General features: G+C 38.0%; 2 protein-coding genes across 6 annotated transcripts in view; one reads left to right on the top strand and one right to left on the bottom strand.

The window, feature by feature from the left end:
- Positions 1–1,902, bottom strand: part of sugct (succinyl-CoA:glutarate-CoA transferase) — a 158,487-nt gene extending 156,585 nt beyond the window's left edge. The window contains exons 1-3 of one of the 2 annotated variants that reach the window (XM_079863448.1): positions 1,711–1,902; positions 1,026–1,077; positions 30–103 (exon numbers count right to left, since the gene is read on the bottom strand). In XM_079863448.1, coding sequence (XP_079719574.1) covers positions 30–103; positions 1,026–1,077; positions 1,711–1,828 — 244 coding nt within the window. In that variant the 5' untranslated portion in view covers positions 1,829–1,902. The remainder of the gene's footprint in view (positions 1–29; positions 104–1,025; positions 1,078–1,710) is intronic. The other variant, XM_079863447.1, reaches the window with a different exon arrangement.
- Positions 1,903–2,497: 595 nt separating this feature from the next.
- On the top strand, positions 2,498–24,303 carry gyg1b (glycogenin 1b). 4 transcript variants are annotated; one of them, XM_079863213.1, is made up of 7 exons: positions 2,498–2,613; positions 4,561–4,696; positions 4,791–4,965; positions 6,727–6,889; positions 15,084–15,210; positions 19,022–19,232; positions 22,537–24,303. In XM_079863213.1, the coding sequence occupies exons 1-7, from the start codon at positions 2,532–2,534 to the stop codon at positions 22,678–22,680; spliced, it is 1,038 nt and encodes a 345-aa protein (XP_079719339.1). In that variant the 5' UTR covers positions 2,498–2,531; the 3' UTR covers positions 22,681–24,303. The 4 variants fall into 4 exon arrangements, with proteins under 4 accessions (XP_079719339.1, XP_079719338.1, XP_079719341.1 ...); XM_079863212.1 differs by having other exon boundaries at positions 19,007–19,232; XM_079863215.1 differs by lacking the exon at positions 2,498–2,613 and adding an exon at positions 3,462–3,563.
- Positions 24,304–25,026: the final 723 nt, after the last annotated feature.

Genomic DNA, 25,026 nt, shown 5'->3' with positions numbered 1-25,026 from the left:
AAAAGAATTCCCATTTACAGAAACCTCACCTGGTCGCTCAACTTTGATCACTTCTGCTCCCAAATCTCCTAATATCATAGTAGCAAAAGGTCCAGCCAGAACTCTGCATTGAACATCATAATGATAGTGTTTAATATTAAACCTTTACGAGCATATAAAGAGCTTACACTCCAGGGGCAAAAAATTAATAAAAATAAAGATGTGCCAAGCCAATAATGGCAAAATATTTCTTGATTTAAATGGTACTAACAATTTTAATCACAAATCACTGGTCAGGAAATTAGCAACAATTGCACAAATACAGTAGATGAAGTAACTTCGCTTTAAACCTTTCCTTAAATGTTTAAGCCATGTTGGTAAACTTGCAGACAGCTTTTTACAGGGGAAGAAGAGTCAGTGTTGTTCCACTCAATGTTAATTGTCTCCCAGTCAGTCTGAGTTTAATGTGAGATCAAATATTCACTATAGGGTTCAAATCTGGACTCTGATCAGGCCAAAACACTACCTGACTTGTTCTCAAGCCACATCTTGGTTGTCTTTGTGGGCATGAGCATTGTCATGTAAAAAAAAAAAAAACATCTGATCATTCCTCATTAGATAACCACTTTTCAATAGAGGGAAAGCAAGCCATTCTGCTCCAAAGCATTAAATGACTTTTCCCAGAGAAGAAGCAGCTAGAAACTCTCTTCCTCCATGCTTTTACTGTGGTAGAGATGCATTTATTATTATATCTGTCAGCAGATTTTCAGACAACGCTCTGAAGTATCATCATGCAAATCCTATTTCATTGAGATTCATCACTCACACACAACTCTGCTGAACCACTCTGAATCAAACTTCATACATTCTGCCAAAAACTTCATTCTGTCTTTGATGTAGCAGTGCATTTGCTTAAATTTAGCTATGACAATTAAAAGCTTAGTGTTTTACCATTTTGGGGCTTGGCTCATTTTTTTTTTTGACCAGGAGTGTAATTTTTGTATTTTATTTAGTTGCCACTCATAACATGATATGGATACACATACCTTGTCAGATCTAAGACTTTAACGCCATCTAGTGGTCTGATCTGACCTTCACCTGTATGGGGAAATGAGTTTGCATGATTATTAACAATCAATGAGTCAGGTAATTAATTGTATTCTGAAAATTCAGTACAAATAAAAATATATATATTACAACTACATAATTCTGTTTTATTCATCACAAAAGGAGTGCTGATCCCTGGATCAACGTTCAGCTTGATTATATGATTAACAAAAGACCGGAATCATACGTTATCTGGCTTGACAAAGGGCCAGTGGGTTAAAAGTTAACTTGTTGATCCTTTAAGAAATCAGTTGTAAGCAAGGACAATATTTTAGGATTGTTTACCATTTACTTTAGTTTTTCTTTTTAAATACAGGAGTTATATAGGTGCGCGTACACGTGCCACTACAACATAAACACGCAGGAGTGCAGAACAATTACATTACAACAAACCAAGTGTTGTATCGTGTTCATGAAGTAAACAAACTGGTGTGCATACATCTATTCACAGCATAAAATAAAGCAGTATCATGATGAAGTAAACTATTGTAAAATTCATTTAGAGCACTAAAATGTTCCTGAAGGTATGATGATGATGATCGCAACCAATTGATGTGTCACGCGCGCGCGCGCGTCTGTTACACTACTAGCGGGATAATGGTCGGATTAAAATACAGGTGCTACCTTGCAGCTTGGCAGTGAATGGTCTTCTTATATTCACATAGTTCGTCTTACTCGATTGTAGAAACTGTGATGTTCTGCTTAGATAAGATAAAACTCTTATAAGAGCGCTTCCCGACATGTTGACGCAGACAACGCAACGCGACGTCTATAAAGCCACGCCTCCACGCTTACATTTGGACAAGAATACATGGAGGAATCTTTCAAATCTGTTCTGCGGTTATGTCGACACATTTGACAGCACATAAAGGGCGTTCAAGACAGAAATGGCTACTAACTGCTATGAAACACAGAGTCTACACGCAAACCGAATCATCCATTCATTGGAACGCATTCAAATTTTAGGACATGTTTTGTCTTACATTGTGTGTATTTGTTTAAATCTATAAATTACAGTAATTGTTACCTAAGATACAAATTTAAAAAATGTCCTTTTCCTGTAAAGCGACTGATTTGGTGAATCTGTTGTAGCGCTGAGAAAAGTAACATCTATCACGTGACCACACAACTCTTCAGCGGCAGACTGAAGAGTGACTTTAATAGACGTTGAATTAACACTACATAACGCATAGTAATATAATATAGGCTATTATTATATATTTCGTACTATATAATATTATAGTATTATATAATAAGGAAATAAACCGGGATTTTCCTTTCGTTTTGGCCTACAACTTGACGTCATCACTGAAAAGCCACGAGGTTTTAGTAGGTTAAGAACTACATATCCCATAAACCATCACGCAGTGCGCAATGAACCACAAAAACGTCAACAACTTTTCTTCTACTCACTATTTTGATGAATATGGGCACCATTGACTTGCATGGTATTTCCCTCCCCTCCATTTTGTGTTCAGCAGAAGAAAGACATTCATTCAGGTTTGGTTGGTTTGGAACAACTTGAGGGTGAGTAAATGATGACAGAATTTTCAGTTTTGGGTGAACTATCCCTTTAATACATTACTTTTTGAAAGGCCTTGTTGCAATTGTAATAATACTTCTTAAAATTTCTTAAAAGTGGTTTATATTTTCAAACAAAGGTACACAATGTTGTAATGCACCCATATACTTATGTAAAAGATAATGTACAGTCAACCGGTCAATTATTGAAATATGTATAAAGTGCAATAGGATGTATTTATGATGTATCTAGTACGCTATTTATGATTTTTAGAATTAAACTCTGACCAGCAGATGGCACAATACACCAATCTGCTCACACTGTATATTTACAGTGAGTAGAGCCTAAAAACAGTCCTCATATCTTCTGCTGTGTGTTATCATCAGCAATCATTAGTATTTCCCCTCTAACTCCCACTGTTTTATAACAGCACAAATATAGCCTACACTTTATATTAATATTCAATCCGATAACATTAGATAGAAGTATTAGTTATTAATATAAGTTATTATAAGTGTCATGAAGTTTAAAATATGGAATACACACATATATTTATTATGGAATATAAAACTGTATACATATATTTATTTTTATTTATTTTTGCACAAATATACATATTTATGAAACAATATCTACATGTAGCCTACTTCTGGCATTAAAATGTAAAAGTATACACTTGCCCTTTTACATTCATATAAATTACAAAAACTTGGAAGTTGTCAGCCACACAAGTTCAAGTTCTATGAAGCCACGCCCCAAACATCACGAGCCAATCGCGTGCGTGTCCGCAGAGCGCTTTCTGGTCACGTGACTGGCAGCAGTATATATGGAGAAGGTCCGCGCTGGTATAAATGAAGCCAAGGCGTGAAACAAAGTCTCTTTTATTGAAGTGTCACTGCTGCTCTGGGGGAGTCCGAGCTACAAAGCAGCTTTTTACAAATATCAAGTATGGCAGGTATGTGACAATGATTACACTTTGTAAATGAAACGGAGCTGTTGACGTGTAGGGGTTGGACCATCTCGTGCTGAAAAGTACCTGTAAATAGCTACGATTTATTTGCATGCTATATGTTGAGCTTTATACATATGTAAATAAATAGCATTTATGGACTGTGCATGTTCTTTGCATTTCTCATATTTCTGCAGGTGTAAAGTGTGTATATATAATATTGGTTTATATACTGGCATTATCACTAATATCATTGTTTTGTTATCCAACGATTCGTTGTTGAATCAAATCCAGTTGCTCGAGTTCATTGAACCGCCTTTTCGAATGTGTTCGACTCGCAATTATCCGAGTTAACAAGTAGATTCAGCGAACTCAGAACCGCCTTTTTTAAATGAACGGTTGTGTGTGACTCGTAATGAGCCGAGTAAATATTAAATGCTAAAAAGAATTGGTTTAGAATTTAATTAAAACATGCAAAACTTTTTGAATGGAGAGATATACCTGTAAAATCATTAATATTGTTTAATGCAAATTTAGTTTCTGCGCTTTTATGCGCTGAATTATGATTACAAACCGAACTCTGACATTAAGAATAAACCCCCCTTTTAATAAAACTTAACAATATGGCTTTTCTGGAATATTTTAGATCATATGCCAAGCAATGGTGTAAGGAACCATGCCATGAGGTAAAAGAATCACTGAATCAGTTTTTGAACAGGTTCTTTGAAATGAATTGTTCAAAAGAACCGATTCTTGTAATCAAATCAACTCATCAAAAAAACGTAATACTTTTAAAACCATATTTAAAAATATTTCAACCATATTTGGCTTTTCATTTATGTGTTACAAAGGCATATAACTGTCTATTGTTTGTATATGAAGCTTTGTAAGTTATGTGGTCAAATCTTCATCATTGATCTGCATTCATTCTGTCATGCAATCAAATTTATAAGACAGTCATGCCACATTACGCCAATCTGTAACCCTCTCGTTTCCTCTGCAGAACAGGCATTTGTCACTTTGGCCACAAATGATAGCTATGCAAGAGGAGCAATGGTGCTCGGAAAATCCCTTAGGAACCACAAGACTTCAAAAAAGCTGGTGGTGCTCATTGGACCCCATGTGTCCGATCAGTCAAGGTACGACATGCCGATTTCAGCCAGTGTAGAAGTGTGTTGCAAACCCGCCTTACACCCGTGGAACACAAAAGAAGTTGTTTTTGAATGTTTGTAGGGCAGTGCTTCATAAGATCTACGATGAAGTCAGGCTAGTGGATGTGCTGGACAGCGGGGACACGGCACATTTGGCCATGATGAAGAGACCCGATCTGGGTGTCACATTCACCAAGCTGCACTGCTGGACTCTCACACACTACTCAAAATGTGTGTTTATGGATGCAGACACGCTGGTGAGTGTTGAGTTAAGCTGTGCCTTGTCAAAACATGCATGAAATATTTATAATGCGGTTAGTCCGTGTGGTTTGTTACGTCACTTGAATTACATTGTGCCTCATTAACTCAGTGTGTGAATGTAAGCCTCTGTGTTGCGCTTAACTTGTTTAACTTGCACCGATGTGTATGTGCACCACTGAACTGTACACGCTCTCCTCCCGTACCTGTAACAAATCCTTCCCTGACCCAAAGCCCTAATATACTTCTACTTTTTTTTTTGTCCAGAAAGCTTGTATCATTGCATATATATATATATATATATATATAATTGTGTGTACGTGCCTGTTAGTGTGTTCTGCATTCGGGATGTTCTAAAGTCATGCCTCCATTTATGTGTGTGTTTGTTCTGGATTTTGCCAGATTTTTTATATTCTTTTGACAAATAAAATAAATCCCTTTTTTTTTTCATGTCCCATTCATTCCTATAGGGGTCAAATTGACCCGCGAGGAAAGGATTCGTTACCATTTTTATGAAAACCACAAACTCCTCGAATCCAGTCGGAAAAAAAAATATGTGTGTGTGTGTGTGTTCCGAGTTCAAGTGCGACAAAAGTCTTGGAGCACTCTGATGAACACTCAATAAAAAATTAAAAAAATTAAAAAAATTGGGGGTCAAAATGACCCGAGGAGAGCATAAGGGAAAATTTTGACGGTAACACTTTATTTTTCCTTGTTACATATGTTACATGTACTTACCATAGTAATAACAGTAAATTATGCATAATTACATGCAACTAACCCTCAACCAAATCCTAATCCTATAGTAAGTACATGTATTGCTTAAAAGGATAGTTCACTTTAAAATTAAATTTTGGTATGTTTTAGCTTACCTGAAGGGCATCCAAGATGTAGGTGTCTTTTTTTCCGCAGTAGTTTCAATTTTGATATTTTTAGGTCAAACCGTTCTTGTCTGACAGTCATTTAATGCAGGTCTATGGTCACTGTCTCAAAGAGCATGCACAGAGTCCAAATTAAAACAATTCCCCATCGTAAGTACACATTGATGGCCTAAGACACGAAACGAGCGGTTTGTGTGAGAAAACGAACAGTATTTATATCGTTTTTTAACTCTTGTACACAACCACGTCCAAGTGATCTGAGAGCGCGCGCGCTTCCTGGTGTGTGTCGTGTGCGCAGACTGGTGCATAGATATATACACTAGATGTCGCCTTGGCTACGGCAGTTCATTGGAACGAATGTCTTTAATGCGACATCTAGTGTATATATATCTATGCACCAGTCTGCGCACACGACACACACCAGGATGCGCCCGCACCCTCAGATCACTTGGACGTGGTTGTGTACAAGAGTTAAAAAACGATATAAATACTGTTCGTTTTCTCACACAAACCGCTCGTTTCGTGTCTTAGGCCATCAATGTGTACTTACGATGGGGAATTGTTTTAATTTGGACTCTGTGCATGCTCTTTGAGACAGTGACCATAGACCTGCATTATATGACTGACAGACAAGAACGGTTTGACCTAAAAATATCAAAATTGAAACTACTGCGGAAAAAAAGACACCTACATCTTGGATGCCTTTGAGGTAAGCTAAAACATACCAAAATTTAATTTCAAAGTGAACTATCCCTTTAATAGTACTCAGTACTTAAATATATAATTACACTGTAACAATGACACCTTAAAATAAAGTGTGACCATTTTGACTTTCTGTTGACAGTTCTGAGAAGTTTCACACTTATTTTCTGGATCTAGGTGGTGTCCAACATAGACGAGCTGTTCGACAGAGAGGAGTTGTCTGCGGCGCCGGACCCCGGCTGGCCTGATTGTTTCAACTCGGGTGTGTTCGTGTTTCGCCCGTCCAACGAAACCTACGGAAAACTTCTGCAGTTCTGCACCGAGCACGGCAGCTTTGATGGTACGCAAACCACGAGCGTCATTCATTTTGGGGTGTTTTAGAGCATTACACTACATTAGCATCCACACCAGCAGACAATAACGTGCTGTTTATTATAAGCACGCGCTGCAGTTTCGACATCTGCCACTTTAAATGATCAAGCTCTTTAAAGCAGGATGGATTCTGATTGGCTGTCAATATGTTTATGGTTCGTCAACTCGACAACATTGTTCTGAAAGTGATTCCAACTATATTGTTCCACTGTGTTGTTGTTGTTGTTGTTATAGCTGTGGTGTGGCATATTCTCACAGAATTATAATTACAATTTTTATAGTTATCAATAGTTCCCGTCCTTGGTGTGAACAAGCCAGTGATTTTTATTTTATTTTATTTTTTTCAAGCTGGAGGGATGAGATTACTCACTTAATTACTTAAAATATTTCAAATGAGAAATTCTGAAGAATGTTCTCGCTGCTCTTTTCCACACAACGAAAACTAAACAAAAAGTTACCATAGGCCAAAAGGCACCATAGAAGTAGTTCATGCATGCATTATATTCTGAATCCTTTACAATATGTTATGTTGAATGGCTGCGGACAGTGAAATGGCAAGAATTTTAGTATATAACAAAAATTTCTGTTTCTTAAACAAAGTTATTGTATGATTTCAGAACACATTGATATGGTGCGAGTCATATAGACCATGTATAAACGATGCGTACGCACAAAAGGCATTGAAATGTGCATATGCAATTTTCCAAGCACACATCGGGATTTATAAAAAATAAACTTGGCGTAAATGTGTGCGCACCGTACAGACACTCTAGGCCGTGTGTGTACGCACTCATTTACTGGAGTGAGCGATAAACAATTATTTAAACTCTGTTTTCCATTTGAACATTGGCATATTAAATCTAAATGTAGAAATGGCAATCTCAATAAGAGTTAAGCACTGAAATTACATGAAATCATTATCCAGAAGTTACAATTTTACAATTTACAATTTTAGAAATATTTGTAGTGGATGCTTTGCTTTTGAACACTTTTCCTGTGGCATGCTGTGTTTTAATGTTTTAACTACAGCGAGGATTGCTTGGCACTTGATAATTCTGTGTTGTAAATAGCAGAACTCATGTTTAATTGAGAAGATATTTTCGCACTAATAATGATCAGTGATGCACTTACTCTGTCTAGCAGATGGCTTAGCAACATAATGGCGTAATGACAGACACAGAAGGACTCGCTCAGTGATCGGACGGTCCACTGGCCGGTTTGAATGGGTCTGGTGACAGTAGTGCTGTAAAACCTCATATCCGTGTCGTGCACAGACAGACAACAGCCTAATGATAACTCCTCTTGTGCTCTTCCCAATATTATGAACAATTCAATTGTATTTGAAGGAAACCGTAAGAAATGCACGTTTTATTTTTAAAATGTTTTGTCAGTGCATTTACACTGGAAAAAAATATGGCCTATCTGTTTCCATTAAAACATCCTAATATATGTTTACCTTATTGGCAAAATTGCATAAATTTACACAGTACAGTACTATAGTGAGTATTTAAAAAAAGTAAACTAAATATTTTCCAAATAATATTTTACATATATTTATTTCACAGTGTAAATTGGGGTTTTTACATGAAAATATAGAGCTGCCTTTTAAGTTTTAGGGTGATAATAAAGATGATCTTGTTTAGGGGTCCGTGGCGTCCAAGGGTACGTTTACACAACAATGAATATAGTGGAAATAAAATGTTTTACTTTTTGCTTTTTTCGCGTACAGACGACAACATTGTCAAAACATTCCCCGTTCACACGGATCTGTGAAAACGACTAAAAATGCTGTATTCTGCTGTCATGCCAGTAGGTGGCGATGTCACTTTGTAAAGAAACCATAGACCGTAAAAGAAATGGACACAGCGACCCCATTGGATTCAACGGAGAAAAGTGAAGTCAATTAGAAGCTCTCACTTCCTGATGGCTGAGCGACTGCGCAGACTCAAACTGAGCTTGACGACGTAGATGTGACGTGAGCAACCCGTCTGTTTTCTAGTAGCTGTGCCGAGAGAAATCTGAATCATTCCCCTCCGAAACTTGCAGAGACGGAGAGTGTGAGTAGGAGGTGTCTATGAGCTAGGAGCAGGAGCAACTTTTGCTAAGTATTCTGATTAATTATTTTGTCATTTTACCTCCACGTCCCCCCGATTGCCCGCGAGCTTCTCCTCCTGTCCATACGGTAATCTCTCTACTGTGCAACAGAGAGTCGCGAGAGTCTTTCCATTCACTATTTTTACAAAAACTGCTTCTACGGGGCCATAACGTAACGTACAAGGTAATGGAGCCTTTTATACATTTTCATGTTTCTTTAGAAATAAATAATGAACAAATGAAGTCTTTAAACGCCTCAGATGTAAAGTTATTCGCTGAATGGGAGTCAGTGGAATGCTAACAGCAGGTGATGGTCTGCTAATCAGTGGCGGCGCCCGGGGAAGCTTCAGTGTTTTTCTGAAACATTACCCCCTTGAAAGAAACCCTATACGCCTATAAACTGAACATGTAATACACATGCGCATGACGTAATTTGCGAGACTATAACGGTATTGTATGAAAAACTTGCACTTTGAAACCCGTTTTCAAAAGTTTGCATTTTCAGGCCTTCAAAACGCTGTTGTTGTGTAAATGAACGGCCAAAACGCATATTATTTTTTTTCTTTTTGTGAAAACGGTGTCGTGTAAAACGCCCCTGATATAGACCAATTAAAGGTGCTTTTTTGTCATTTTAGAGTTTAGACACACCACAACTAATCAAGGTCTTCAGACTCCCAGAAAGCAGGATCGGACACCCCTGGTCTTGAATAGATAGTAAACTCTTATGTCTCTCTCTAGTGCTTATCAAGGCCAGACGTGGCTAAATAATGGAGGCATCCTCCTTATCATTCCAGTCGAAACATCTCGGCAGATAATCACACACCCATCAGTTTGACGTGTGCTCATCTTACACATAATGTCAGCGCAATTAACCCGCCTTTCCTTGTTTGCATCACAAAATTACCTCAAGCTAAAAGTTGCCAGCAGAGCCTCCCGAGTATTGCCCAACACAGCTGGTTCAAGAGCCCGGCGAGAGGAATTTGGCACAAGCACTCATAGCGAACAAAAGCCCTTTCAAGGCAACCCTCTTTTTCCTTTTCTTTGGGAGCCAAGGGCCATTTTTCTACAGCCACCTCTTGGCAAAGTTGCTTGTTACGCAACTTTTATGGGTTTTCGTAATTTGGTAAAATGGCTAAGCGGACGAGCATGCATGTTTCTCTTTCCATTCACTTTGTTTTTTATCCTTTGATAAAATGCTGGACGAATAATTGTTTGCACATGCCAGCTTGTGCGAGAGAGTTTCAGGAAACTGATGCATCGCTATAAAGTTTTGGACCTGTTTTCAGCTCGACGACACAGTGAACCCATTCTTACACGAGTCAGGCTGAGAGTTTGAGTGCGACCGTCGAGGAACCAATTAGATTGCAGCGTTTTGAGGGAGGGCTCTGGTGCGGTTAATTGACACCGCTTACATTATGGAGACTGGCAGCTTTTCAAGAGCCTGATTATTATGCTTTTGTTCTCTTTCTGGGCTGTCATAATCACGGTCTGTGCTTATTGCAGGCCGTATAAATGCTACACAATCTCGTCAGCTTGAATATTCAGTCTATTTTTGAGAAGTGACCATCCTCTGCCCTGTTTAATGACACGGCAATGCTCTAATGGTCTGGTAATTTGTAATGATTGCTTTATTTTTAGCAGGGCTAGTTTGTCCGTGGTCGTAACAGGGATAGTTTGAACTCTTCATGACTGTTGCCATGTTGTCTCATGGTATTCTCTGCTTATTGAAACTGAGTTTGGGAGGGAAGGAACTACGAAACTAGATTCACATTTTGGAAAGAAAATGTCAGTGATGCTTAAAGCTTTTCTATGCCTCCTGTTTTGCTCACTTCCAGAGTGTTGGGGTTTAAACTAAAGAAATTCAAAGAATTAAAAGTATGTTTAGTGATAATCTCTGTGATCAGCAGTTTCAAGAGTGTTTTGTAAGGGTGTCACAATATATCGCAATACAAACATGCATCAATAGTTATAAAATAAAAATTACTGTGTGAGGAAAAATTGAAGTTTTAGTGTCAGTAGTAGTACTACATTAAACTACTATATATAATGTATAATAATGCAATATTTTTGGGTCCTGATAATGCCAAATATCTTGTTACCAGTAAAAAGTGGCCTACATTATTTTAAATATATCTAGTCAGTGAAAGAGTGCAAGCATATTCGTCTAAAATATTTCTGTATTTTCAGCTTCAGAATCATTAATATTGTTATTCTGGTGTCTCTATTGTCCTGTGCATTGGGCTTGGACTCGGTATTGGAAAACCCATTCATTAACACCCACAATGTAATAAAAAAATGTTTATATATATATATACATACATGCTAAATTTAGTATTTTTTTTACCTTTTCTCATATGTCTTGGAATACCTGTAGAGTGAAACAGGGCATCAAACAAGCATCTTTCCATTTCCTCGTTTATTACAGTCCTGATGACCCGAGGCTATCATGTGGACTTGTTCTCATCCTCTGCCAATGTAAACCAGCGTGAGACTATGTGCATTCCTGGACCGTTCAGATCATCCCGTCAAAATGAGCGCTTCAAGACTGCAGTAATGTTTGTAGAGCCACATGCAGAAGGAAAGCCCCGGGGGCCGATTCTGAACCCTGTTTCTGACGGCACGCCCAGATAAACTGGCTGTGGATTGGTTTAGCTGGTAAACCAGCATGCTTTGCAAGCACGTTATTCTGAATGCTCCAGCATGTCAGATAATCTGTTTAGGGCACGTAGCATTATTTGAGTTTCAAAAGCTCTTTTTTTTGGCTGGCAGTGAGGGTGCTGTATATGGTTTGTGCCGAGTCTATATTAATTTCCTCATATCGTGCACATGGCCTGTCCTGGAGCGAACATTCATGTGTTTTAGTGCAGAGCAAATCTAAGCGCAGTCCAGCTTAGCTCACAAACGGTCTCTTTCAAACCAAGCAGCTTTCTGCAGGCCAGCACAGCAACTTGACCATGAGCAACATCTCTTTGGGCCAATTTTGCCCTCACACGAAACTTAAGATTGTGCAGATTCATAATAAAATAACTGGATTTTGCCTGCGAAATTCCACCAAGCGACAGTAAATGCTATGTACAATGTGTATGATTCTTTTGAACTCTTTTCCCGTCAGAGTTTTTGAAAAGGTTGCCAGTCACCTCAAGCATTTTTTATTATTTCTGATCATTTTAATTTTCATGGCCCCTAGAATATGAGCACATTTGTTGTATGAATGTCTGAATATGCAGACCCTCTGCTTTTAAACAACCAAAAAAAAAAAGTTCATGCATTCCTTTCTTATCAACACTTGAATGTGTTTTTAAGCAACTTGAACAAAAAGCTGAGAATTGCGTTTTTATCAAAGACTACGTCTGGATGGGATTCAGAACGATGATCAAAGCACAGATGGAGTCGATCGAGTCCATCAACACCCCTAATGCTTCACTGTAGCTCGTCCTGGGTCGACACTTCATTCAGAAACATAAGTTTTGATGATCGTTATTTTACACACAGCTACGCAACTACCACTTTGCCGCTTTACCACCCGACATGAGGGTGATTAGATGATGACAGAACTTTCATTTTTGGGCGAACTATCCCTTTAAAGGGGTCATATAATGCCATTTTTGTACAAGCTAATATGATTCTTTAGGGTTTAAATTAAAAGTTTGTAATATACTTTAATTAAAAATTCTCATTAGTATTGTAAGAAAACGCTCATTTTACCTGGTCAAAAACAGCTCTGTTTTCAGCACGCCGTTTAAGTGCATGTGTCTTTAAATGATAATGAGCTTTGCTCACCCCGCCCCTCTGTTCTGTGCGTACACCGTTTGTAACACAATAACCATAACGCGTTGTTCATTATAAACATGGGATTATGAATTATATTGAGAACGTCGTACATAGAAAACATGCCGTAATGTTCCCTGAGTGTAAACAGCCGCATTCATCGTGAAGCGTGCAGCAAGCGATTTGCAAAGATTAATATAAATATTAATATAAAGGTTAATAAAACGTTACACTCACTTCTTCCTCTGGAGGTGCAGCAGGAACACGAATAGTTGGTACCGATCCTTTTTTCAGGAGCAGCTTCTTAGCAAAACCAGCTTTATACTGACCTCGTTTGTAAAGCAGTCTGGTGTGTGAAATGATTCGCGCAAACATGAAAGCATTGACGTTTATCGTGGGGAATATTCCCTTCGAAAACAAACTCAGCCACTGCGTCTTCTGCGGTTCGGATTTAGGAACATCAGCTGTGTTTATCACACCCAAGAACAGAACACCACAATCGCTTAGATGCCATTCTGCTCATAGACAGTGCTCCAGCGTATCAACAATGATCGCGCGGACTATGATTGACAGCTCGCTCACGAGCGAGGGCGGGTCTGTGTTGAAACGCTGCTGTCAATCAACAATCGTGGGAGGGGCATCAATTTTGTGACGTCACGGCTTGATTTGAGAGAGGGGAAAACATTAAGAAGATTAAAAAAAAAAACACTGGATGGATTTTTATCATTTTATGATGGTTGTGTACAGGCACTGCCAACACACATTTCAGTACAATCAACTTGTAAAAGTGCATGTACCATTATATGACCCCCATTATATGACCCCTTTAATGTTAACCAGCTGTCTGTGTGTCTTCAGGAGCGCTATTAATATTGCCCGTGTCCTCCTACACTCCTGGATTCTGTGTCTGTATAGCAGACACCTGATCTCAATACAGGCTTATTAAACAGCCTTTGAGTGCTTGTTTTAATAGTGTCAGTATGTGTCATGCTGTAACATGTATAGCCGTGTCTCTGTGGTGTGTGTCCTCGTTGACCTTTGAGCAAGCATGCATGCAGGCTGCTCTTTCAGACCGGGGTGTCTTTTAGATATGTAGGGTCTTTTTTCAACTAGTAAGCACCTGGGCACATTCCTCGTACGGGAGGAAAGAGCCTAACTGGTCTTCATATGGGAATTTTTTTTTTTTTTTTCTGCAGCGCTATAAGATGTGGAAAAAAAAAGTATTGTTGGTGTTTGTTAATTTAATTTTAGGTAAAAAAATAATAATAATAAAAAAACGCCACTTGGGGCACAACATACTGTATGCAGTGCCATCTGCGCAATATTGTTTGCAGCTGTATCTGAATAAACTAATTTTCACTCGCTGTCCTCATTCACTATGTAGTCTGCAGTTCTGGGACTCTGTACGCCTCTGTCGTCCACACTGAAAGCTACTCTGAGCAAAGAGATCAGATTTCATCACATACAAAATGTCAGTAGGCGGTTAGAACACCTTAGAAACAACCAAAAAGACTGATAAAGAATACTGAAAGCAACGAGGACACCTTAGCAACCCCATAGCAACAGCATGACAGAACGTAGCATAACAAAGAATTCAAAATGTAAATTTTATACTTTTTTATTTTTTTGAGTTAAAACAAAATCAGGGTTCTAAAAGGGAGTTTTAACAATCATTTTCAATCATTGGGTTCCACAAAGAACCTTTTAGTGAACATATTTTTTTTCTTAGTGCTAAGAATATTTAAATAAGCATTTTGTTTATATTTATTCATTTAATTGTTTTAATATATTCATTATTTATTTAGTTTTATTTGTTTAATTTTTTTTTATTTAATTTATTTAATTATTAATTTGTTTAATCAATCTTTGTATTCATTTAGTTAATTTTTTGTTGTTAATTGGCTTTATTTAATTTGTTTTTCATTTTGTTAATTATTTCTTCATTCTATCAATACTTTTTTTTAATAAATTGTTTTTATTTACTTATTTAATGTTGTTTAATTATTCATTTTAGTTTACTATTTTTAGTCATTTATTTTGTTAATTTGTATTTAATTATTTGTTCGTTATTTATTAATTTAATTATTTTTAGATATTCATTATAAATTTAATTCGTTTTAGTAAATTATTTATTCATGTTTTATTAATTTAATTGTTTAATAATTCTCTGCAATTACACACTTTAGCTTCAATAAAGGCTTAAATGAAGTGTTTTTAATTGTTTAAAGTGTTCTAAATTATATTGATAAATGGAGTTAATTCCATTTTAAGACATTCTTTATTAACTGTTTGTCCAATAGGAGGGGACCAAGGAGTTCTGAACGGCTTCTTCAGCGACTGGGCAACAGCCGACATCACGAAACACCTTCCTTTCATCTATAACATGAGCAGCATAGCCATCTACACTTACCTCCCTGCTTTCAAACAGTAAGTGCGACTCCTCGACTTCATCAGCGGCCCTGTTTGACACTATATCATTGATCTTGGCATGCACTGGCCTTCAGGATGGGACAGTAAGAGGATACACACAGTCACATGAGTTTGCTGCTTATGCCTTAACATCAGGTTACAGTAGATGAGGAAAGAAGAGTGTGAGACGGTGCTGAGAACGAGTGTCAGAATCATTTCGGGAGACTCTCTAATTCAAAAATGTTTTCAGCTGCCACCAGTAGTAATAGTGTTTTATTTTATTTTTTAGCATAGTTTTACACCATTTACCATATTTAAATAGATTTAGCTGATTTCAACCCACAGAAAATGTGAAAAAAGTTAGCAGATTTCAGTCCTTTTAAACAGTTAAACCATTATGTATTACTTGACCTCAAAGCAATAAACACATTTTAAGGCATTTAAATGCATTCATAAACCTTATGGACACCTATCACACATTCCACATGAGAGTGGAAAGTTCTGCGGATGAGCAAAATGAAAGAACAGAGCATGGGGTCGTTCACACAGATCTGCGAAAATGACTAAAACGCTGTATTCTGCTGTCAGGCCAGTAGGTGGCGATGTCACTTTGTAAAGAAACACTACGTGCCTATAGACTGAACAACACGTAATACATGTGCATGATGTCACCGTTTTCACAGATTCATGTTTTTGTAGTTTACACGGAGATGATAACGTTATCATTTGCAAAGTTTCACTTTAAAACCCGTTTTCAAAAGTTTGCGTTTTCAGGCCCACAAAACGCTGTTGTCGTGTAAATGAACGGCCAAAAACGCATACAAAAACAAAATAAATAGTCCAGGCCTGGTCCTCTCTCATCCTTCACTGTCGCTGCTCCTCTAATGCTCTGAAGCTCCTCCGTGAGATACGAGACCGGTGCGTCGCACATTATCTGTCACGCCGTTCTCTCACGGCTCTCGGCCTCGTCCTGCTTGCCACGGAGTGATTTATATACTTTTTAACGTCACATTTTGTAATATTTGTTTTATTTTTGTAATATAGATTATTTTCTCATCCAGTTTTTTGAGGAGGCACTGCCTCCCTTGCCTCCTGGTCTTCAGTGAATCCTGACAGTAGTTTATGCTAGCATAAGCAGTTAGTATATCTTGCACTTAAAGGGCTAGTTCACCCAAAAATAAAAATGGTTATTTACTCATCCTCAGGTTGTTCCAAACCTGTATAAATTTCGGTTACATTTTATTTTAAGGTGTCATTGTTACAGTGTAGTTATATACAGTATTTAAGTACTGAGTAACAGAGTCCTGCACGGGTCCGATTTTGTAAATCCGTACCCGCAGTGCTTCAAACCGCATCCGACCCGTTTTCCGACAGCAGCACTAATTACAATCCGCACCCGACCCGACCCGCTTAAAACAGAACCGATACCCGACCCGCACCCGAAATAAAATCAGTTTAGCCAATCACATTATAGACACAATTACAAAAATGTTTATTGCCAGGTCATACATAAGTTATTACACGACAATTAACACAAGGACCTGGGGTGGGATTAAATAAATTGTCTTCTTCCCACTCCCTTTCAGGCAGAATTCGATCGTCATATTTGAATACATTCTGTTTTTTGCACTATATGATTTAACTATATTTTGTTTACCTTGTACTTTTTTGTGCCATTGCCTGAAATAAATGAATAAAAAAAATAAAAAAATAAAAATAATAAAAAGGACAACTTCAGCCGAAGCTGTCAAAAGGCCGGTACATGAAGAACATGGCAAACGTTACCACAGAACTGAGTAGCCTAATAACAGACGCGGCTACAACACTATATGCCACGCAATTTCGTCTAGCCTACATCTGATAATTTTGGGTTCAAACACACCCTGCACACCACACATACTTAACAGTGTTAAATTTGAAAAATACTGTTCGATAGAACCGCTTTGTTACCACAGTATCTGCGTGCTTCCTCGGCGATGAAGTTCCACATTTGCGGCTATCCAACACGAAAATGCATGCAGCAAATAAGCCTTTCACAATACTTTCTTCAGATAACTCCAAATTTCTCCCACATAGTGGATTTGATTTTTTGATGACGTATTGTCGACAACTTTACAATCTCCACTAGTTATTCTTTTCTTCAACTCCTCAGCATCCATCTCAATGACTGCAAGCAGATCGCGCACGATTATGATGCATTTTTAAAAGTGAAAGTAGCCTAGGTAACGTTACAGATTCCTGGGAGGGCGTGGCGCATCGGCACAAATAAACTGATGTGGATTTTAAATTATTTTATCAACTTGAAATACAGGCATATTTTTGTAGATGTGTTCCTAAAATATGCATATATTTTTACGTTTGCATGTGATTGTTTTAAACCCGTGTTTAGACCCGTGTTTCCCCCGTGTCCGACCCGACCCGCACCCGACACGGTTGGATATTTTTCACCCGTTTGAGCAAAATTTGCGGATCACCCGAACCGGTGCAGGACTCTACTGAGTAATATTAAAGGTTGTATCAGCGATTTCAGGCCCAAACATAAATGATCACATTCATCTAATCTTTCCTAACGATCCGCTAGCTGCACGCCCCATAAGCAGGCCGTCAAAAAAACGCGTCTCTGTAGGCAGCCTAGGCTCTGAGATCTGCACACAAAATCAATTGGTTTCACCAACCACTCAACCAAAATAAATAGTGTTCCAACCAATCACCGACAGGGGTGGGTGTTGTGAGGTTTTCGCGTGCAGCCGTCATAGGCCGTGCACGAGCACAAAACCTCACAACACCCACCCCTGTCGGTGATTGGTTGGAACACTATTTATTTTGGTTGAGTGGTTGGTGAAACCAATTGATTTTGTGTGCAGATCTCAGAGTTTTTTGGGCCTGAAATCACTGATACAACCTTTAAAGGGATACTTCACCGATTAGCGTCAAGCTTTGTATCAGTAGGAACCCGGTAGTATTTGCGGATGACCTTGCTTCCCTCCCTCATGTCCTCCTGAGACGAGAGATTTCTGTATTGTGAGTCTGGGAAAAAAACCTCCGATGACGCAAAAATCGCCATTTAGCTCATCAGAGGCTTTTGTGTCCAGAGGCGAGAGACTCCAGCCAGTAGGAGGAGCTCGTCCCGCATGTCTTCAACCCGCCCATAGGGGGATCTCACCATAAAACACCGTCTTTTCAGTTTCGAGTCGACTAGTAGCCTAGTCATATTTCTTCCGATACGGCCCTCTGTAACCAGTAGGTGTGGCTTGGGAGTGTCCTCATAGGGCAGCGAAGCAAGTGCATTCTGGGAGTTGTTGTCTTTCATCCACATGAACCAAAAATACATTTTCCGGCTTTTCTCAGTCTAGAAGGCACCAACTTCTAAAATAACTTCACATTTCTACTACATAAATGACCCAATTTACATACACATTCATCTTTCCAGCGGTGAAATATCCCTTTAAGCAACTATGTACTTACTATAGGATTAGGATTTGGTTGAGGGTTAGTTGCATGTAATTATGCATAATTTACTGTTATTACTATGGTAAGTACATGTAACATATGTATCAAGGACACTGAAAAATATAAAGTGTTACCTACATTTCTGTCTTCTGAGTATGAAAGATATTTTGAATGTCGGTTGATGCGCTCCATTGACATTCATAATATTTTTTTTCATTATCTGGATGTCAGTGGGGTCCATCAACTGTTTAGTAACCCATATTCTTTTGTGTTCAGCAGAATAAAGAAATGCATACAGGTTTAGAACAACTTGAGGGTAAATAAATGATGACAGAATTTTAATTTTTGTGTGAACTATCCCTAGTCTTTCTGTCCACAGATATGGTGCAAATGCAAAAGTCGTCCACTTCCTGGGCCAGATGAAGCCGTGGAGCTACACGTACAACCCCAGGCAGAGGCGAGTGCGCGGGGACGTGACGGCGGCGCCTCACCCCGGCTTCCTCCTGGAGTGGTGGACGCTGTACAGCGGTGAGGTGGTGCCCATGCTGATCCGAGAGTACGGAGACCAGCCCTTCTGCTCCGGCTGCGAGGTCAGAGCCCACAGAATACTATACAGAACCCTTTCCATGAGTCTTCATGGCCGTGTCACAATTCTCATACTTCCACTCAGGGACTAAAATTAACACTAAAGTATATGAAACTGTGTCACTCGCCAGTTGGCTGGTAACATTTTTATGAATTCTAACAATGCATGAACGTGAACAAACATGAACGACGCTCGGAACCGTTGAAAAAGTCAACAAAAGCCTTGACGATTTAATTATTCAAGCGTAAAGGGCCGTACACACCGGGACGAATATCGGCGCGCGTTATTCGCCAGCGTTTTTCAACGCGTATTTTGTGTTCACACGCAAGCAATTTTCGCTGACGATGAGCCAAGTGAACATGCAAATTCATTCCCTGACATTAGATGGCGCTTAATGTAAAACAGATTTTTTTCTTTTATCAAGATTTTTGTAGTCGCTGTCGCGTTTGTCATAGTTCTTTAAGTTCCGACACTAACGAGACCAGCAGCTCTACATTCATCTTGCCTTGCATCTTCCTCGTCTTATTTCTTCCCGGCAGTGTAGACGCTACTTGGTGTATATCTTCTTTGCCGTTACGTATGTGTGCTCGGCAAGACCGTTTTGTGTTTGAGCGCCCCCAAGTTGTGTTTTACTGTAACTTCAGAAGCTTCAGACACGTGAACAAAAGCGCCAATCTCATTGGTCGGATAGTTTTTGACGCGGCGCGTCAAACCAAAAAAACGAACCCGAGGCGTTTTTTAAAAAATGATGCTTTTACGCATGCCGTTTTTCGCGCCGGTGTGCACACTCACATTGGCGCCCTTTGTTTAGTCACGAGGCGTTAAACGTCGGCGAATATCACGCGCGAAATTCGTCCCGGTGTGAACAGGCCTTAAGAAGACGTGAAAGGAAACTCATTTCATTACTCGTGTGCTGTGCGGAAAGCGCGCGCCCAAACCGGGTCTCTGACAGCGCGTGAACACTAAACTGAGCTCTCTTTCACGTCTTCTTGCCCTTGAGTGGACAAATTCCCACAAAATTATGTAAATAAAAAAAATCTAGTATCCTAGTAAACCTAGTCTGTTATGTCTTAAAGGAACCGTATTGTAAGAAATGTATTTCAATTAATCATAAAATGGCCCTGATATGTCACTAGACATTAAGAAATCATGTTCATTTCAAATACTTATATCACTGACAACAGTAGTCCGGCCAGGATATTGTCATTTAAAAGTGAAGTTGCAGCCCTCAACTGATGTTGATGTTGTCATGTTGTGTTTTGGCCTGATGCCCCACCCTCCACCTATCTACCAATCACGAAGTCAGTAGTGTTTCGGCATCCGGGTTGCCAGCTCTGCTCTATTTACCACAGCTGCAGCTACAAACGTGTCGGATAAAAAATGTCTAACGTTACGAAACCTAAAAGACCTCGTTATGGATCCGAAATACGTCGTGACATCTCTCATGAAGCATAAACATAATTAACAGAAAAAAAACTTACTGTGTAGGACTCGTCACTTGCCATTGAAAGCTCCTTGTAGCAGCCTACGTTCCTGCTGGATCCTGCAGCCTAACTGGCAACCTCGAGTCAGGGGGGAGAGGAGGGGATACACCGCTATACAGTCATTTGAAAGTGATTGCAGTACCGGTTTTGGCCACAATCTTACATACGGTTCCTTTAAGTGAATGTAAACCGTTGAGAAAGTAAATGCATGTGTACAGTATCAGTATATTAGATGAGTGACAACAGCCTAATAAACCTGCGGCTGTCTGTTTTTAATGTTAATCGCAAAGGACAAAGCTAAATTCACTCACTGCTCTTGACTGCATATTATACATCCACTGTATAAATTAAACATCCTTATTAAAGGTAAAAAAAACGGTTATTCAGTGTCAATTTACATTTGCTTGCTTTTATTTCTGCACCTTGAAACTACTGTTAGACCAACCTGAAAAGCACGGTTTATTTCATTAGTATCTTTGTTTTATTGTATTTATTTGTGTTTTTGCTTGTAATTTGATAATTTGTTCTTATTTTATTTCTGAGTTATTAAACCAACATTTTACAGTAGATACCAGTGAAAATTCACAATTATACTATTATATAAATTTAAAACATTATTAAAGACAAGTAATCTCTTTAATAATGTTTTAAATTTATATAATATAATTGGTATATATCACTGGTATCTAAAATTTTGGTTTAATAATGTCTGTTTTTGCAAAAATGGTTTCGTTCGTGGTAAAAAATCTTAATGGCCAGTATATTTTCTTAAGTCACCGGTCATGTGGCAAAAAGTTAGTTTTAGGCCCTGCTTACATGACAAGCTGTGAATAATGAATAATCTTAACAACAAAACAGCATGTAAAGTCAAGTCACCTTCATTTGTATAGTGCTTTTTACAATACAGATTGTTTCAAAGCAGCTTTACAATTAATTTCATTCATTCATTTTAAATTAATTCATTGTAAATCTTTACGAAATTAATTTAGTTCATTTATATATACAGCCGCTCTGGAGACAGTGTCATCATCCAGTTCAGTTCTCATATAATGGCGTCATTTTTTTTTTTTTTTTTTTTGTCAAATTTTATTTTGCATTTACATATAAGCATCTAGCTAATTTGCTTTAATAATTTATTATTATTCTTATTATTACTACTATCTAATTTAATAAAATTAAATCTAATAAAAAATAATAATATTTTATAGGTATATAATATTCTAACAAATATAGGTTGGAATAACGGGGAAATTATTTATTAGTTATTTTTTTTATTATAAATATACATGACCAGGTCTAAAAATCACAATTTTCGACCTGCAAATTGTATTTGCAATTAGTCGACCTCATATTTCCAGGTTTTTCAAGACTGGGGGAATCCTCGTTCTTAAAAGAGGGTCATTTTGTTTGGTATTTACTGGATTTAAAAAAAACTAAAATATATATTGAAATATACATAAAAATATTAAAGATTTATTATTCATTTCTAGAAATCACACAAAATTGGTCTGCCTCATATATCCACTATTTTCAAGATTGTGGGAATCCTGTTTTTTCAGTGAATTAAAATCAGAAATATCTAGATGTGTAGTAGTTTTGGCTTATTTTAATGCTTGTTTAGTCTGATCTGAAATCATTAAGTCATCTTGAGGCCCTTTGGTTGAGAAGCACTTCTTCAGTTTCAAAACTGCTCTGGCAGTCTGTCCTTTATCACTTTTGATAGCTGTGATTCTTTCAAACTGTACAGAACTTGTAAGTTTACCCCTTTTTTTCATTTGTATTAATTGAATGTCTTAATTGCCTGTATTCTTCTCCTGTCAACAGGAGGATGCTGGTGAGAGCGAGCCGGTCCAGACGCTCATGTCCTCAGCCGAGCGCAAGCAGAGATGGGAACAGGGCCAGGCCGACTACATGGGAATAGACTCTTTTGACAACATTCAGAAAAAGCTTGATGTTTTCCTTAAATAAAGTCACAATTTTAAACACACTGAAACTCAGCTATGCAAGTGCCTCACATTGCGATACGCTAACTCCTCACACTCTTTGTCTTCATACAAGCATTTATTGCCTGAACTTTACCTTTGAACCTCATGCAAAATGTGAATGAAATAGTTAGCAATTTTTTTTTTTTTTTTGATTTATAAAGGGAGTTTTGGGCCTCTGAAGTGTCGGATTTCTCTTTCACTAGCTCGAAGTTTCAATATTTGAATGGTGTACTCGCCAGTGTTGCCAAAAGTTTTCAATGGAAAGTAGCAAAAACCTGCACAGTCGTTTAAATGTCACAGGATGTAATGTGCCGACTGTCAGCTCTTTACACGTGTCCTCTCCTGACCTGTGCTCGCATACACTGCGTCCGAAATCAAATACTTCTCTACTATATAGTAGCCTATGTGAACAAGAATATGCCAACAGAGTAGTATGTCCGAATGCATAGTATTTGGAAAAACAGTATGTGCTTTTATGAAAAAAGTAATGTAAAGTCGCATTCGCTGGACACTGGCTGTGCCCGAAATCTCGCAGGCTATACTTTCTTGAGTAGGTACTTATTTTGAATAATTACTTCATTATGTGTAGTATAAATGTAATCTGGAGTACTACATTCGCCATGTTGTCATTATGTGACCTCCCAGCATCAGTTGCATTGCTTCACTGTCATTCATAAATCCTGTCCCGTGGCCTCATGGGATAGTAAAGTGTTCATCATATGCACACTTCAGAATCTCGCCTGAAAGTAGATCATCCGGGTACTTTTTGCCTTCTCTTTTATGAGTAGGCAACTGTGAATTCAGACATACTTCTCTTGTCACACACTGCTTTTCACCTATAATATGGGAAGGATGCGATTTATGACGCTGGTAGGTCACGTGACCGTAACATAACAACATGGCAGATGTAGCCTAGTACGTCCGAATTTCATTCATACTATAGAACATACATCTTTATAGTTCGCGAAGTAAGTCAAAATTCAAATAAAGTAGCCTACCTACTCAGACAGAATGCGATTTTGGACGCAGCAATCCGGTATTTTTTCGGACAGTGGAACGAGTATGATAAAATGACTGACTACATGTTAACCAGCGGTCCAAAAAATCGATGCATTGGTCTCTATAGTCGCTTAAAAAGTCGCTGAATTGGTCTCTATAGTCGCTTAATGTCTCTAAAGTGTTGTGAAGAGTCGCTACTCTCTAGGCCTGTAAGAGGCCGCCAGTTCGAGGACCGGTTACACTTAATGTTAACAATCTCAGCACCTAAATGAACTATTGGCCTATAATTCTCGTTTAAAGAAGACAAAAACTTTTTTTCTCTACCTATTGTTTAATCTGTACATTAGCCTATAATGTTTCACTTTTCAGAGGCTTTTGAGTGTTTTTTTTTTTTTTTTCATCACCCTATATTATTCACATGTTGGATGGTGTATTTCTGTTTACATCTGTTGTGTTATCACTGTGCAACCAATTGCCACTTGTTTTTCCTCATCTTCTTTTTTTATATCTTTGTATTTTTCTTTTCTTTCTTTTTTGTATCCGTTTCCTTTTATTCAGTGTTACAGGGCCTTTATCCCCGGCCATAAAATAAAGCTTTTGAAATGATCGTGTGTGTTTTGATAGCCTGGTAAAGTTACTGTAGGCCGAGCCTAATGCATAGATAATACATAGGCAACATAATAACATATTTGGCCTCAACCAGAACCAGGTTTGTAATTGAAGACTTTGTCTTAACAGATAAAGGCATATGAGTGTGAATTGAAAGTGTTTAAAAAACAACAATCCAAGAGAGAGATAAAAAAAAATGAAATTATTCATTCATAAATTATATTACAGCGACACCCTGTGGTTCATGGTGAAACTATCTTTGCATGCATTATTTTAATGTTTGTTTATATTATCGTCTTCTTTATAAACCCTCATCATGGCTCTTAAGTTCCTATAAACTGTTGGACAGGTTACACGGGCACAAATTATTTATTTTTAATAACAAAGAAACAGCAAACGTATTGAGAACAGTGGTTGCAGTTTACTGTAGCCTACTAAAATAATAATAATAAAATAATAGACTATAAATACGTGATTTCACACTCATTCTCTTCTGCTTTTTTTTATTATTATTTTTAATTAACAATGGACCATTTCAAATAGGGTAGAGTGGGGTAAAACGCCCCCCACCTGTTTTCCCCAAAATAACAACTAGAGGTAGTTAAGAGAATACTTTATTACTTGAAAGAAGTAAATATACATTAATGAGCACATATATTTTTGAAAGAACTAAGTGTTTTTTGCTAAGAATCAACTAAAAAAGTTACACAGTGTAGCTTTA

The sequence above is a fragment of the Squalius cephalus genome (assembly GCF_949319135.1).
Source record: "Squalius cephalus genome assembly, chromosome: 25".
Lineage (NCBI taxonomy): Eukaryota > Metazoa > Chordata > Actinopteri > Cypriniformes > Leuciscidae > Squalius > Squalius cephalus.
Note: the sequence above shows the minus strand (reverse complement) of the source record. Positions and strands in the feature narration are given on the sequence as shown.